At 42.7% G+C, this 13022-nt stretch overlaps 2 protein-coding genes across 6 annotated transcripts in view; one reads left to right on the plus strand and one right to left on the minus strand.

Annotated features, from left to right (window-relative positions):
* PKD2 (polycystin 2, transient receptor potential cation channel) overlaps positions 1–10991 on the plus strand; it is a 36768-nt gene extending 25777 nt beyond the window's left edge. The window contains exons 8-15 of one of the 2 annotated variants that reach the window (XM_066574095.1): positions 233–414; positions 1276–1396; positions 2481–2579; positions 4710–4831; positions 5464–5581; positions 6412–6575; positions 7792–7939; positions 9336–10991. In XM_066574095.1, coding sequence (XP_066430192.1) covers positions 233–414; positions 1276–1396; positions 2481–2579; positions 4710–4831; positions 5464–5581; positions 6412–6575; positions 7792–7939; positions 9336–9572 — 1191 coding nt within the window. In that variant the 3' untranslated portion in view covers positions 9573–10991. The remainder of the gene's footprint in view (positions 1–232; positions 415–1275; positions 1397–2480; positions 2580–4709; positions 4832–5463; positions 5582–6411; positions 6576–7791; positions 7940–9335) is intronic. The other variant, XM_066574096.1, reaches the window with a different exon arrangement.
* A 673-nt stretch (positions 10992–11664) lies between these two features.
* ABCG2 (ATP binding cassette subfamily G member 2 (JR blood group)) overlaps positions 11665–13022 on the minus strand; it is a 143720-nt gene continuing 142362 nt past the window's right edge. For all 4 annotated transcript variants that reach the window (XM_066574097.1, XM_066574098.1, XM_066574100.1 and 1 more), the window contains one exon: positions 11665–12677. In XM_066574097.1, the coding sequence (XP_066430194.1) occupies positions 12530–12677 (148 nt within the window). In that variant the 3' untranslated portion in view covers positions 11665–12529. The remainder of the gene's footprint in view (positions 12678–13022) is intronic.

The raw sequence follows: 13022 nt of genomic DNA on the forward strand, positions 1-13022 counted from the left end.
TTCATTGGATGAATTAAGATCTGTAGATCAATTTTTAACTTTAGCTACAAAGGAAGTGAGAATACCTCCTAACTACGTGACCAAGTTGCACAAAATTTTTGCAATAGTTGCTATAGAAGTTGCAAAAAACAAAACGCATTTGTGTATCCCCATCTAAATATTCTGAAAGCTCCCTAGAAGTTTAATGTAATGTTACTCTGTCTACTGCAACATCTTACTTTGTTTCTAAAAGTTCTTCAGGTTTGTGAACTTCAACAGAACTATGACTCAGTTGTCAACCACAATGTCTCGCTGTGCCAAGGACATCCTAGGTTTCTCCATCATGTTTTTCATCATATTCCTTGCATACGCCCAGTTTGCCTACCTTGTATTTGGTACTCAGGTTGATGACTTCAGTAGCTTCCAGGATTGCATGTAAGTAGTTAATTCGAAGCAGATTTCCATCACATTTAGAGTATATGCACGTACATGACTTAAAAGTTGCTCCAAAGATTCTCATTGTCAACTGCGCTATTCTCCCTGGTGCAAAAATGGAGATCTAATGCATCCCTTTTATTGGTCAATAGGATTTATTACAAATGCGTCTGTCTTGGACCCTCTTACAATGGAACTCAAGACACCATATTGTGAACAAAGCCCTAGCGTATCTGACTCCAAGATTTAAACTCCTTAGAGCTTATTTTCACAACCGCGTTTTCAGTGCGCATTACTTGTGCGTTGCATGGACATGTGATATGCGGTGAATGTAATCAATGAAAGTCAATGGACCTTCATTGATCCATGCAAGAGAAATAAATTACAGCATCCTCTCTTTCTCCACGTATGTACGCAGTGTGAGCCCAATACATTTGTATGAGCTGCGCATCAAACTCTGTCCATACACAATACATTGCTTATAGGCAGCGTTTTCATACATATCCCTGCTATGAGACAGAGGGAACATGTCACTCCCAACAGCACCATAAACTAGGTTGTGGTGCTGTTATGGGAGGTGACGGAAACAGGTGATGTATATATTTTATTTACTTGCGCTGTCACCCAGTGACGTCTGCATGGCATGAATATCTTGCCCAAACAGCATCGTAACTTAGGTTCTGCTGCTGTGCAGAGATGACAGTTTCCCTTTACAGGACTAACAATCTGGACTTTTTGTACACTTAGTGCTATTTCATTCCCTTTTGTGCCTCAGTAATGTGTCTTGTCACATTGCAGAACTCGTGATTTATTAACACAAGATTTCACCTTGAACTAATTGTCTTGTTTCATCATTTTTAGTTTTACTCAGTTCCGTATTATTTTGGGCGATTTCAACTTCACTGAGATTGAGGAAGCAAATCGAATCTTGGGCCCCATCTATTTTACATCTTTTGTATTCTTTATGTTCTTCATCCTTTTGGTATGTGATTCATATTACATAATGTGTTTCCTTTCTTGGCAACTCTATTTATTTATTTTTGTTATACATGTATTCTCATTTAGTGGGATAACTACTTTCACTTTAATACACTATTTTATCTCCTATTTATATTCTGCCCTGACCATCGGCATGTCTGTAATCTGCTAGGCTCACCAGGAATGCTTCAGCAGTGCCCGCATATTCAGTGTAACTGTGTCATTCACAGGGTTTTGGTAAACCACAGCATGTTCCACGTGTCGTGTCTTGTAACCTGATGGATTGTTGTTTTGTACATAGATTTCCACATGTTCATCTAGGGATTTACAGCCACATTGTGTGTACCTGCTAATTACATTGTGAAATCCTTCATGGCAGATACATTTGCCAACATAACTGGTAGTTGGAGAGGAGGATGGGCCACATTTATACAAATTAGATTCTGTCCATGTTTGTGATTATTGATGGTCTGTTGATCTTTTTCTTTTTTTATTTTTTTTATTTTATAATGATCAGCAATCGAATAGTTTTCAGCAATAGTCTTGTCAAAAATCTGTCAGAAAACTGGTACCAACAAATCCTGACAGATATTAATACCATTAACCCTCTCCAATCCAGTGTCAGACCTCGTCCGACATTGAGATTTCCCTGAGTAGTTTCCATGTCTGGCGAGGTCCGACACATGTTTCTAACGGTATTCAGAAGAGAGGTCCAAAGTCGGAGCTTTCTTCTGCATAGTGTTGGAAACGTGCTTTACACATTGTATGCGGTTATAGAATGCCTCTGTATGGCACTCTGTTACAGGGATATCTATCATTAGAGAAATTAGAAATAAATAGTCTTATTGATATAACAAGCAATATATAATATACATGAAAATATTTACAGGATTACAGATGATCCTCCTGTTGTGAAACGCTCATAATTCACATTTTTTACATTTTCAAAAACTGCGAATAAAATCATAATTTCCCACCCAAAATAAATAAGAGCTGGTGAGTGTGCAGGTAGCAGGGAAATTGGATTGGAATGGGTTAATAAGGATTTAATGAATAAAAATTGTATTAATACCAGTTTTATTTAACAGAACATGTTTTTGGCCATCATCTGTGACACCTATTCAGAAGTCAAAACTGATATGGCTCAGCAGAAGAGCGAAATGGAACTGGCCGATCTTATTAAAAAGGTAATGCCTTATGTTGGTCGCGGTGAGCCGCTGCTGCAGTAAAAGATTAGAGGAAATCTCTGATTAACGATGCTGTACATCCTAAAACCAGACACAAGACTAGGAGTGTGAGGGCATCACAGCAGACCCCATAGTGAGTTCTATCGCTGAATATGCTGACTAGAGATGAGCGAACGTGTTCTTAACGAACACTTACGCACCCGAACACCGGCTTTTCCGAGGACTTCCGTGTTCGCGCGTAAGTATTCGGGGGGCGCCGGGGGGCGGGGAGAGGCGCGGCGGCGCGGGCGGCAGCAGCGGGGAACAGGGGGGAGCCCTCTCTCTCTCCCTCTCCCCCCCACTCCCCGCCGCAACCCCCCGCGCTGCCACGGCGACCCCCGAACTTTTTTCGCCCGAACACGGAATTCCTCGCGAAGTTCGGTGTCCGGGCAAAAAGGGGCGGAGCCGAACACGTTCGCTCATCTCTAATGCTGACCTATGTAACAGCAGCACATTACAGCTGCAGGTCCATACTCCTAGTAGTAGAAATGATGGAGAAATGTTGTGTGGTTTGGCTAATGGGAACACTGAGAGAATAACACCAGAGACATACCGTAGCTATGAGTCTGTTGTGTCTATGGGGGCGGGAAGCATTACCCCCTAGTTCTCCCAGGGACAGGCAGCTCTGTATACATGCAGTGCTGAGGGCAAGGAAGCACATTATTATGGAGTATGTTACTGACATATCCACTTTTTAAAGAGGTTTTCTGACTTCTTTTCGGCTCTTTTGTAAAAATAAGTGCATACTCCCCACTCCCAGCACTCCAGATCTCGCCTGAGTTCTATGATTGGCTGCAGCAACCGACGATGTCCCATACACGTGCTGACTCAAGCCTGTAAATACAGACCCAGCACAGAGGACGGAGCTGTAGCGTGGGAGATGCAAGGAGGCGGGAGATGCTTACAAGAAGAAAATGGCTCGGACAACCCCTGAAACAGCACCACAGAGTGTATATAAAAAAAGTAGGAGGAAAAAAACCCTTTTTAGAATTTCTCACAGTTGGCTGTGCTGCTTGTTAAATGTTGAACTTCATTATGCAAAGAGGGAATCATATTTAAATCTCCAAACATGCGACTCTTTGGGGGGAAAAAACAAGTTAGTTCAGTATTCACTTCTTTATGTTAAAATACAGATAACATGTCTCGTGTAATATTACCGTATAACTTGTGCATAGTGGATCCATTGCAGATATTAAGTGTTTTACACCAGTTTCTGGTGTAACAAAGTTGCTGATTTTTGCGCAAATGGGTATTTGGTAAAAATGTACAACTTTTCCCTTTTTGTGGCAGCCTTGCTATTTACTTGAAAAGTTGGCTGGGCTAGACTGGAGGGTGTGTGGCTGCCCCAGCCCAACAGATTTCTGTATAATTTACTCCAGAAACTGGCATATTTCATACCAGAAATGTACGCCAGGTCCAACCTATCTGAAAAGACGCACGGAGCTGCGGTGAGGCACTAAATACATGAAGAGGTATTTAAAGGTGCCAGGGGGAAATCATGCTAAGCCCAGTGTCGAAGATGCGTGGCTTAGTAAATATTCCCCCATATGGCCGCCTGCAGACGAGCGGGTCGGGTCCCGCGGCGAGAATTCTCGCCGCGGGACCCGACCTGAGCGCCTGCAGAGAGCAGCGCGTACTCACCCGCGGCCGGCGCATGCGCAGACCGGAGCCGGCGGCCGGGTGAGTGACGTATCTGCGAGCCCCGCACAAAAATAGGACATGCCGCGGTTTGTTTGCCACGCGACATTTCGCGCGGCCAAACCGCGGCCTTCTGCATAGGAGTGCGTATTGTAATGCACTCCTATGCAGGCTTTGAGCGTCGGAAATCCCGCGGGAAATCCCGCCGCGGGATTTCCGCCCGTGTGCAGGCAGCCTAAGGCTGCATAAAATCAAAAACCTTGAATGTTTCTACAGTTTTGAATGAGGTTACCAGTTAGTATATCATCCCTCTTGGAAATTGTAATTGGGGTTTTTCAGGACTTCACGATTTTGTGTGTCTATGAATTGGACATGGACAACTCTTTTTGCATTAATAAAAAAAATGAAATCTAAAAGGTTTATCAAACTTAAAAAAAAATTAACATTTTCTAGGGTTGTTCTAAAGTAATGGTGAAACTGAAGCTCAAGAAAACTGCAGTGGATGATATAACTGAGAGCCTCCGACAAGGAGGTGGGAAGCTGAACTTTGATGAACTACGACAGGACTTAAAAGGGTAACATTTAGTTTTTGTAAAATGCTTATCTGGTCTTTATTATACTGTGACAGTAGTATTAGCCCTTGGGACTTTAGTGTGTTTAATGGACAATTTAGTGTACAATGTTTCCAATTTTGTATTGGAATCTTGTAGTTCGGGGTAAATGTTATGTTTACAAACTTGTGTAGCAAACACCTTTCTGCCAATATTGTCAGTAGAAATGTACTATTAAAAAGACCAGCCTGAAATTTTTCCCCTCCTAGTACAGAAAGTGTCTATGTCCACCTTCTCTACAAATGAATCCCATATCCACCAGCTTTTCCTGACCCTTCACACTGATGTGCTTGGACACAGACTTCTATTTGCAGGAATATACAGGGCGCTCCGTATGAAGTATATCTGCTGAATAAGTCTGCCTATGGTGCTATTGTAATCTACTGGTACATATATCAGCTGCTTGTTGACCCATGTAGGAGTAATATACAGTATTAGTGTTAGAAAAACAAGCCAAGCCATTTCTGGGGGGGGGGGGGGGGGTACACTTGTAAGCCTTCTAGATTATTTAGGGATTGTGAGGTTTTCATTTTTATTTTTTTTATTCAGTTCAATATCAACTTCTGACTTCCCCATTATACACTATTTATTTCCAGGAAAGGCCATACTGATGCAGAAATTGAGGCTATATTTGCTAAATATGACCAAGATGGGGACCAAGAACTTACAGAACATGAACATCAGCAGATGCGGGATGATTTGGAGAAAGAGAGGGTGAGCATGAGCTGAGGTCTTGTTTTCTCCTTTTTAGGATGAATACACACGGCTGGGTCGGATTCCGTCTGCTGAAACCCGCAGCGGAATCCGACTCGCTGCCCGGCCGGTGACCCCTGCATACCTGTCCAGATGCTTAGTATCTGTGCTGCGGACGTGCCTGCCGGCGCTAGGTGATCACGCGGATTTCATGGCCTGTCCGTTACACAGAATCTGTGCTGAAATAGAACATGCTGCTATTTTTTTTCCTCCCTCTGCGAGCGGTTTGTATTGTTGAGCAGAGTGCTCACCCTGTACCAGACACCTTAGGACTGTGATTAGCAGGCTGTTGTATATGCATGGGGGCGCGTCATTCTTTGAGTCTGGTGTATTCTTTTGGCATTGTTAACAGCAGAATAGCACTTTTTTTCCTTCTTCTTTTGTGCCATGTTGGCTACTAGCAAGCTGACATATTTGGATCCCATTGTTTTGGGTTTATTTCTATTAGAAATACTGACGCCAAATAATGACTAAACCTCTGCTACGTGAAAGTGGCCTAAGTCTACAAAAAAGTGAAATTTAGCTTTTAGACCACTATTAGATAGTAGATGGCAGATGATTTGAATCTAATATTCAATAACAATTTAATAATTAGAAATCCATTGCCGCTAAATTCTATAGAGTTTAAAATCTGCATTCCTACCATGTTAAGAACGGACATCTAGACTGTGAAATGGTTGGCAATGAATGTCCTAATGGCAAAAAGCAGCCTTTTTTGTAAAGCCTTAACGGCAGATCTGGTTTAGTGTCCCTGATCAGCAATCAGTAGCTGCATGTTTGTTTCCTACAAGGAGGACCTGGAGCTAGACCGGGGCTCTCTGCCTCGTCCCATGAGCAGCCGCAGCTTCCCATGCAGTCTGGATGACTCCGAAGAGGATGATGATGAGGACAGTGGACACAGCTCTCGTAGGAGAGGTAGCAGCTCTAGTGGGGTCTCCTATGAAGAATTCCAAGTGTGAGTACATAGCTCGCCTATTGGTGTGGTTGCTTAGTCTTTTTGTTTTCTACAAAATGTATATTTAATACCTTTTTAAAGTATATTACAACCACAGACCACTTTTACACTTATAGGCCACTATCATTTACCAGACAGTCAGTCACTTCGTCTCCTGGAAGAATGAGGGAACCCATTTTGTTTGTTTTCTAGAGAGATTATAATGCCATATTTACAAATGCCAAAAATTCTTATTGTTGCCTTGATCAATCTCGCTATTAGCACTGTAAGGCTGCCTGGGGGGTACTGATACATCTTTTCTTCACTGGAAGCTAGGGGTTGATCGGGCTTGGCTGCAGGTATTGCCGTGGTCACACCCCTAACTGCCAATTGGCTCCAGGTGTGTGTTGGGCCGTCCCCACAGTTAGTTTCCAGGCATCCATTGTAGGACGGCGGGGAGGGCAGTGCCGCCGGCCGCACTGACCGGGGGGTGGGGGGGGGGCGTTAGCGGACACATCAGAGGCTGCCAGCCACTGTCAGAGCGGCGATGGGAGGGCAGCATGGAGGACGACAGTCAGTGGAGCTGGAAGGGCGGCGGCAGGAAGAGTCACAGCGGAGTGGTCGGGCCACTGACAGCAGTGGGGTAGGCAGGGGACAGTGACAGCGTTGGCAGGGGAGATGGGAGCTGAGACAGACAGCTGCAGGGTCGTCAGGGGAGAGTTACAGCGCAGGAGCCGGCAGGGAAGAAGCCAGAGCGGCAGCCACAGTGACACTAGACGGGAGAGGAGATGAGGTTAGACCAGCTGAGATGGGAGGGCTAGGGGGAGACCGACAGGGCCACAGCTGGCACGGGAGAGTGTCAGGAGGCGCTAGCAGCGGATATAGTAGCCCTGCGGGGTTAGGAATGTAGATTAGGAGTGTGTGGGGTGAGCAGCTGGGGATCTGAGATGTGGAATGTGACATGCTGTGTGTGTGGGGAGCAGTCAATACAGTCTTGGGGGTGTGAACTGCCCCTCCCCTTTAGTCTAATCCATAATGCTCTCCACAGTGATGCATCACCCAATATCTCCTTCCCCATCTCTGTTTACTAGGCTAATATTTTCAGATTAACCTCTTCTATTAATCTAAACATCCCACTCCATTAGTATAAATGAGATGTACTCTCGGATATGTACAGGGCTGCTGAAAATATGCTAAATTAAATATTTCTATGAATGTGGGGTTTTTTCCCTTTTAGTCTTGTTAGACGAGTTGATCGGATGGAGCACTCCATTGGAAGCATAGTGTCCAAGATTGATGCAGTGATTGTTAAGCTGGAATCCATGGAAAGAGCTAAGATGAAGCGCAGAGAGGTTCTGGCAAGACTTCTAGACGGAGTCACAGAGGCATGTATTTCACTCCATCCTTATACTGTCTAAATAATAACTTCTGGTGGGATAATGGGGCGATTTTTATCAAAACCATTGAACAAGAAAAATGCTCATAGCATCCAGTCGGAGCCCAGCTCTGGCTTCTCAGACATCCATTGGAATATAAAGGTAGTGCATATAAGGAAAGCTGGCATCCAGCACTTGTGCAATGTCCATAAAAGCCTAAAGTTTATTATAAGCATCTAAAATTGGTGCAAAAAAAATAAAAAATTTGCAGTATGCGGACTGTCATTTTTTTCCTGTATAAATATTTAGATGCATATGTAAAGTTTGATTTTTAGGTCACACGAGTGCTGGATGCCATCTGTCCTTATATGCTGTGTCCTCAGCCATGCCCAATAAGTAAGGATAGTCCTTCATTGATGCACACTCGTCCTCCCTCAAATCGACCAATCAGATCTCCCATGGATACTTTTCATATGGCTGATGATAAAGAAATATAAAAGTCACGGAGAGCGCCAAACACTTTATATGTAGACCACAATCTAGTCGTGTGGTAACTCACCTGGTGCCAGGCATATCACCCTAAGGTGATTATGCCTGCACCCAACATCCTGGTGTGCTCGTAGCGATTACTTTGTCCAAGATATCCCACAAACGAATAAAATAGTATAGTAAAATCCAACTTACTGGAGAGCTGCAGGTCACAGCAAATCTCCGTTCCTCATCAAGAGGATCGGATAAAATCAAAAGAAAGCCTCAAGAAAAAAGACTGCAGACCTGCGCTACTTTGTATAAAAGATCAATAATGCATGTCTCAATAGCCAATGTAGGTAGAGACAAATAAGACTTTTCATTCATACAAATAAAAGAAAGAGAGAGAGAGGTCTCAACCTCCTATAATAATAAAACAATACTTGTGGAATCTATGCAACGCGTTTCGGCGAGATACACACCTTTCTTGAGAAAGGCGTGTATCTCGCCGAAACGCGTTGCATAGATTCCGCAAGTATTGTTTTATTATTATATGAGGTTGAGACCTCTCTCTTTCTTTTATTTGTATGAATAAAAAGTCTTATTTGTCTCTACCTACATTGGCTATTGAGACATGCATTATTGATCTTTTATACAAAGTAGCGCAGGTCTGCAGTCTTTTTTTTCTTGAGGCTTTCATATGGCTGATGATGGTATTGTTAATGCTCTGATACTTGCAGACTTTGACAATGGCACAAGACTCTTCCCTATACCTCTGTTCTGACCTTTTTTTTCTCCTTTTCTAGGCTAATAAGTTAAGATTTCATCAAAATAATACAATATCGCTCATGCGTCTGACTTGATGCTACCCGTATGATGCACCATTACCTGTTTGTGTTTTTTTTTGTTTTGATGTTCTTGTGTCTTTGGCATCCAGGATGAAAGACTCGGTCGTGATAATGAAATGCATCGAGAACAAATGGAGCGCCTGGTGAGAGAAGAATTGGAGAGATGGGAGTCGGATGACACCGCTTCACAAATGAGCCACCGCTTGGGGACTCCCAGTGGAACCAGTGGCCAGACACGCTCCAGGAGCTCACGGCCTCCCTCTTCACAGTCTGCAGAGGGCCTTGAGGGAGGAGGGGTAGTGGCCATCAATCCTGCCAACAGCTAGATATAAAGCAACAAAGCAGAGATTTATGTTCAGGCCAACAACTAGAGAACTTAGCCGGACCGGCGTAATTTATTTAGGTGGTACAGCCAAGCGCACAATCACCACAAGGTACTCGGGATGGTAATTGATCAGGTACATTCTTTGTATATACTACAAGGAATGTACCTGCCAGAGTTTTTGCTCCCCAGGCTACAGTGTATATAAACTATTAACCAGTGATCAATGAATACACCAGCCATGCATTTACCAGCAGATGGAGGTTTAGTACTGCAGGCTGATCAAGTACCTGGCCATATTAGAACAGTTATCGATGAGCTGAAAGAAAATATCTCGTTGCCATCACCGCAGATTAAAACCTTAGAAATATTTCTGTAACACGTTGTTACCATTTTATTTTTATAAACAAACTTCATCTTGAAGTGCTTAAAGTTTCATGGATATCCGTGTAAGTTTTGCTATTATGCTCAAGTGTGAGAAGTAGACATATTTCACTCTAGAATTTTTTTTAAACACACCATAGCTAGGTATATACATATTTCTCATAGTACTTGCTAAAATGCAGTGTTAGACAAAGTGTGGTTTTTTTCATATGAAAGTGTTCTGCTTAAAGGGGCAACTAACTTCTAATGTAAGTTCAAAACATACAAACAGCTCTTCATCCTTTCTTGAAGAACCATTGGTCCTGTTCCTACTCTTTGTAAATCCCTCGGAGGTTCACAATATCCATAAAATAAAATGATCCAATATAGATCCTCTCTTTTCACTATGCCCATAGCAGATGCTTGTATGCCCTTCACTGCTCATGTTGTAAAATCACTATTGTCAATGGCACAGAGTGTACTCATTTTTTTAGGGGATTTTGGGGGGCTTTAATTGTGATACTAAGTAACTTGGTATTATCTTTTGTTACATTCTTCCAACAGGACTTGTCGGCATCAGACTGTCGCTATGGGAAATCCATCTAAGCAAGCAGTGCATGGACTATACTGTTTGTACAGTGGAGCCGGCTGCTCTGCCTTCAGCAGATCACTGAATGTAGAAGAGCAGTTGTGTATCCTCCATCTCAATTTGCCTTTCTGGTGGCTGTGCCCACCCCTGTCTCTGGAATGTGGCTGGCTCTGTTGTACACAGACAGGGTAGTCTGTACCACTTGCTTAGACACTATGTACAGATTTCTCATAGGAACAAGCAAGTTGCTGGAAAAAAGAGTTCAAGAAAAAAAAGTTAATGTTTTAAAGTTACTTTGCAACCCATATCCAGATGAATTCCCTCGTATATACAACAGAACATCACACTGATGACATTCTGTTGAGGGAGTTGTGTAGTGTAAGCTTGTACACACATTTTATGCTGTAGAACCTACTGGTAAGGTATGTTATACCACACACACTTTACAATAAATATTCTCTTTTTTGGAAATCATGTCTTCTGTTTTGTGTCAGTGGCTACAAGAAGAACAAAACCCTACAATAATGGGAGGGCTGCACATTATCGGACACCCACTCAAGATTTCTTCAAACTATATCATAAGTAAAAAAGAAGGAATCCTGAATCTTGATGCTCATTGGCTGTTTCTCCGCCCATCTTATAAGGTCTACTTCATTGTTTTGTATTCAGGATCAGTATTTGTAAGCCATAAGCACAAGAGGTACAAATCTCTCCACTATACTTTTCCTCCATTTATCTTTGACTCCTGGTTTTGGCTCATGAATAGTGACCTTAATAAGTAAAAGCCCATTTACACGCAACGATTATCGCTTAAAATTCATTTAAATGGGCGAAAGATGATTTTCAGTTGGATCTGCGATGGAATCTCTAACTGGAGGTTCCAACGCAGATGTGAAATCCCCCTAACACAAGTACAGACATTTACAGAGCCGTACTCCACCATTTGACTTTGCTTTAATTAAACTTAGGAAAAGTGGGACATGTTCTGTCTGATGCAATATTACAGAAAATATCTCCGTAATGCAAACTGGCATCATAGAACAGCACCTGGAATGTCGCTGGCAGAGCTGTAAGGAAAAGGTGTGTGGCTCTACCTTTCCCAACCCAGTAAGCCTATACAAGGTAAGAAGAAAGCTTTAAAATGTTGTACATTCGAGGAAAAACATTTTATTTTTGAAACCCACAAGTCAGTTCTTCTGTAACTCTAAAAAGAAACACTTATGTTTTTCATCCTCAAAACAACAACTTGTTTATGTGCAAACACTGCAGAGCATTTCACAAAAAACTTTAACGTTCACTCTTCATTTACAGCAAAAAAAAAATTACAAAACTCGTTTAATCACAAACTTAATAATAGAAGGTTACTAAAATTAAAACCAATAAAATATATTGTGGGCATTAGTCATAAATAATACAAGTTTACTTTACAGAACTGTAAAAGAAGAACGTGGAACATAAACTAGATTAGGCCGGTTTCACATTTGCATTGTTCGCTCTGGTCGGTGGTTCCCTCGCAGGTTCAGCTGAAAATACCGGTAGAAAAGGCGCAGCAGGCAAAGCTTTTTGCTTCTGTCCAAAAGCCAGGCAACTGGACGGAAACTGAACAACCCCATTATAGGCAATGGGATCCATTCAGTTCCATCATATGACTGAGCCGTTCAGCTGCAGCGATTCCCGTTTCTTGTTTCCTGAACCCAGCGCAGGTGTGAAACCACCCCTACCATATCCCCTCCTGAAACTGTAAACCATTGTGGCAAGGCTTAATATTCAAACATTTCAATGGCGGTTTTGGCTTCTATATTCCTAAATACATGCCCTTAGAATACATTCACGGTTCTCGTGATGTCTCCCGTAAGATGGGGAGGGCATACACTATCAATATTCTACCACCGAGCCTAAACTGTGGTCCGGATATTACAGAGGTCACTTAGTGATTCAGCTTATACAACACACTATATGTACATATAGACAGGCAGGATTACTGACAAGTTTAACTGCTGTTATTTAACTTATGTGAGCTTCTTCATGAATTTCAACTTCAGGTAGGCAATCGTGAGGAATATCAGGGTCATTATAGCCAATGCCAGGTGGTTCTGCCACAAGCCCCAGCTGCTGTAGTCAATTCCTTGATTGTGAAGATAGTCTTCTCCAGTGGTACTTAAAAAAAACAACAAAAAAAACAAAGAGAACAGATAAACATGTAGAACTGATGGAAGTGGGGTTCTCTGTAGCTTAAATCCCCAGGCTCCAAGTATGAAATACTAACTGAGTGTACTACAATCGCCACACAAGTGCTCGCTTAGGGGGTTGGATCACGACCGGTTTTACCTGTTATGCAGAGCATTTAGACACTGTTTGTCCCAAAGTATATGGCAGTGATGGCTGCACACCACTCTATTCACTTCAGGGTGCGGGCAGACGAGCGTAGGCGTATTTACGTTCGCACGAGCGCAACGTATAATCGCCCGAGCGATCGTTTTTCACCGATCACGACCAGAGCTG

This window comes from Eleutherodactylus coqui, chromosome 7 (assembly GCF_035609145.1).
Source record: "Eleutherodactylus coqui strain aEleCoq1 chromosome 7, aEleCoq1.hap1, whole genome shotgun sequence".
Classification (NCBI taxonomy): Eukaryota; Metazoa; Chordata; class Amphibia; order Anura; family Eleutherodactylidae; genus Eleutherodactylus; species Eleutherodactylus coqui.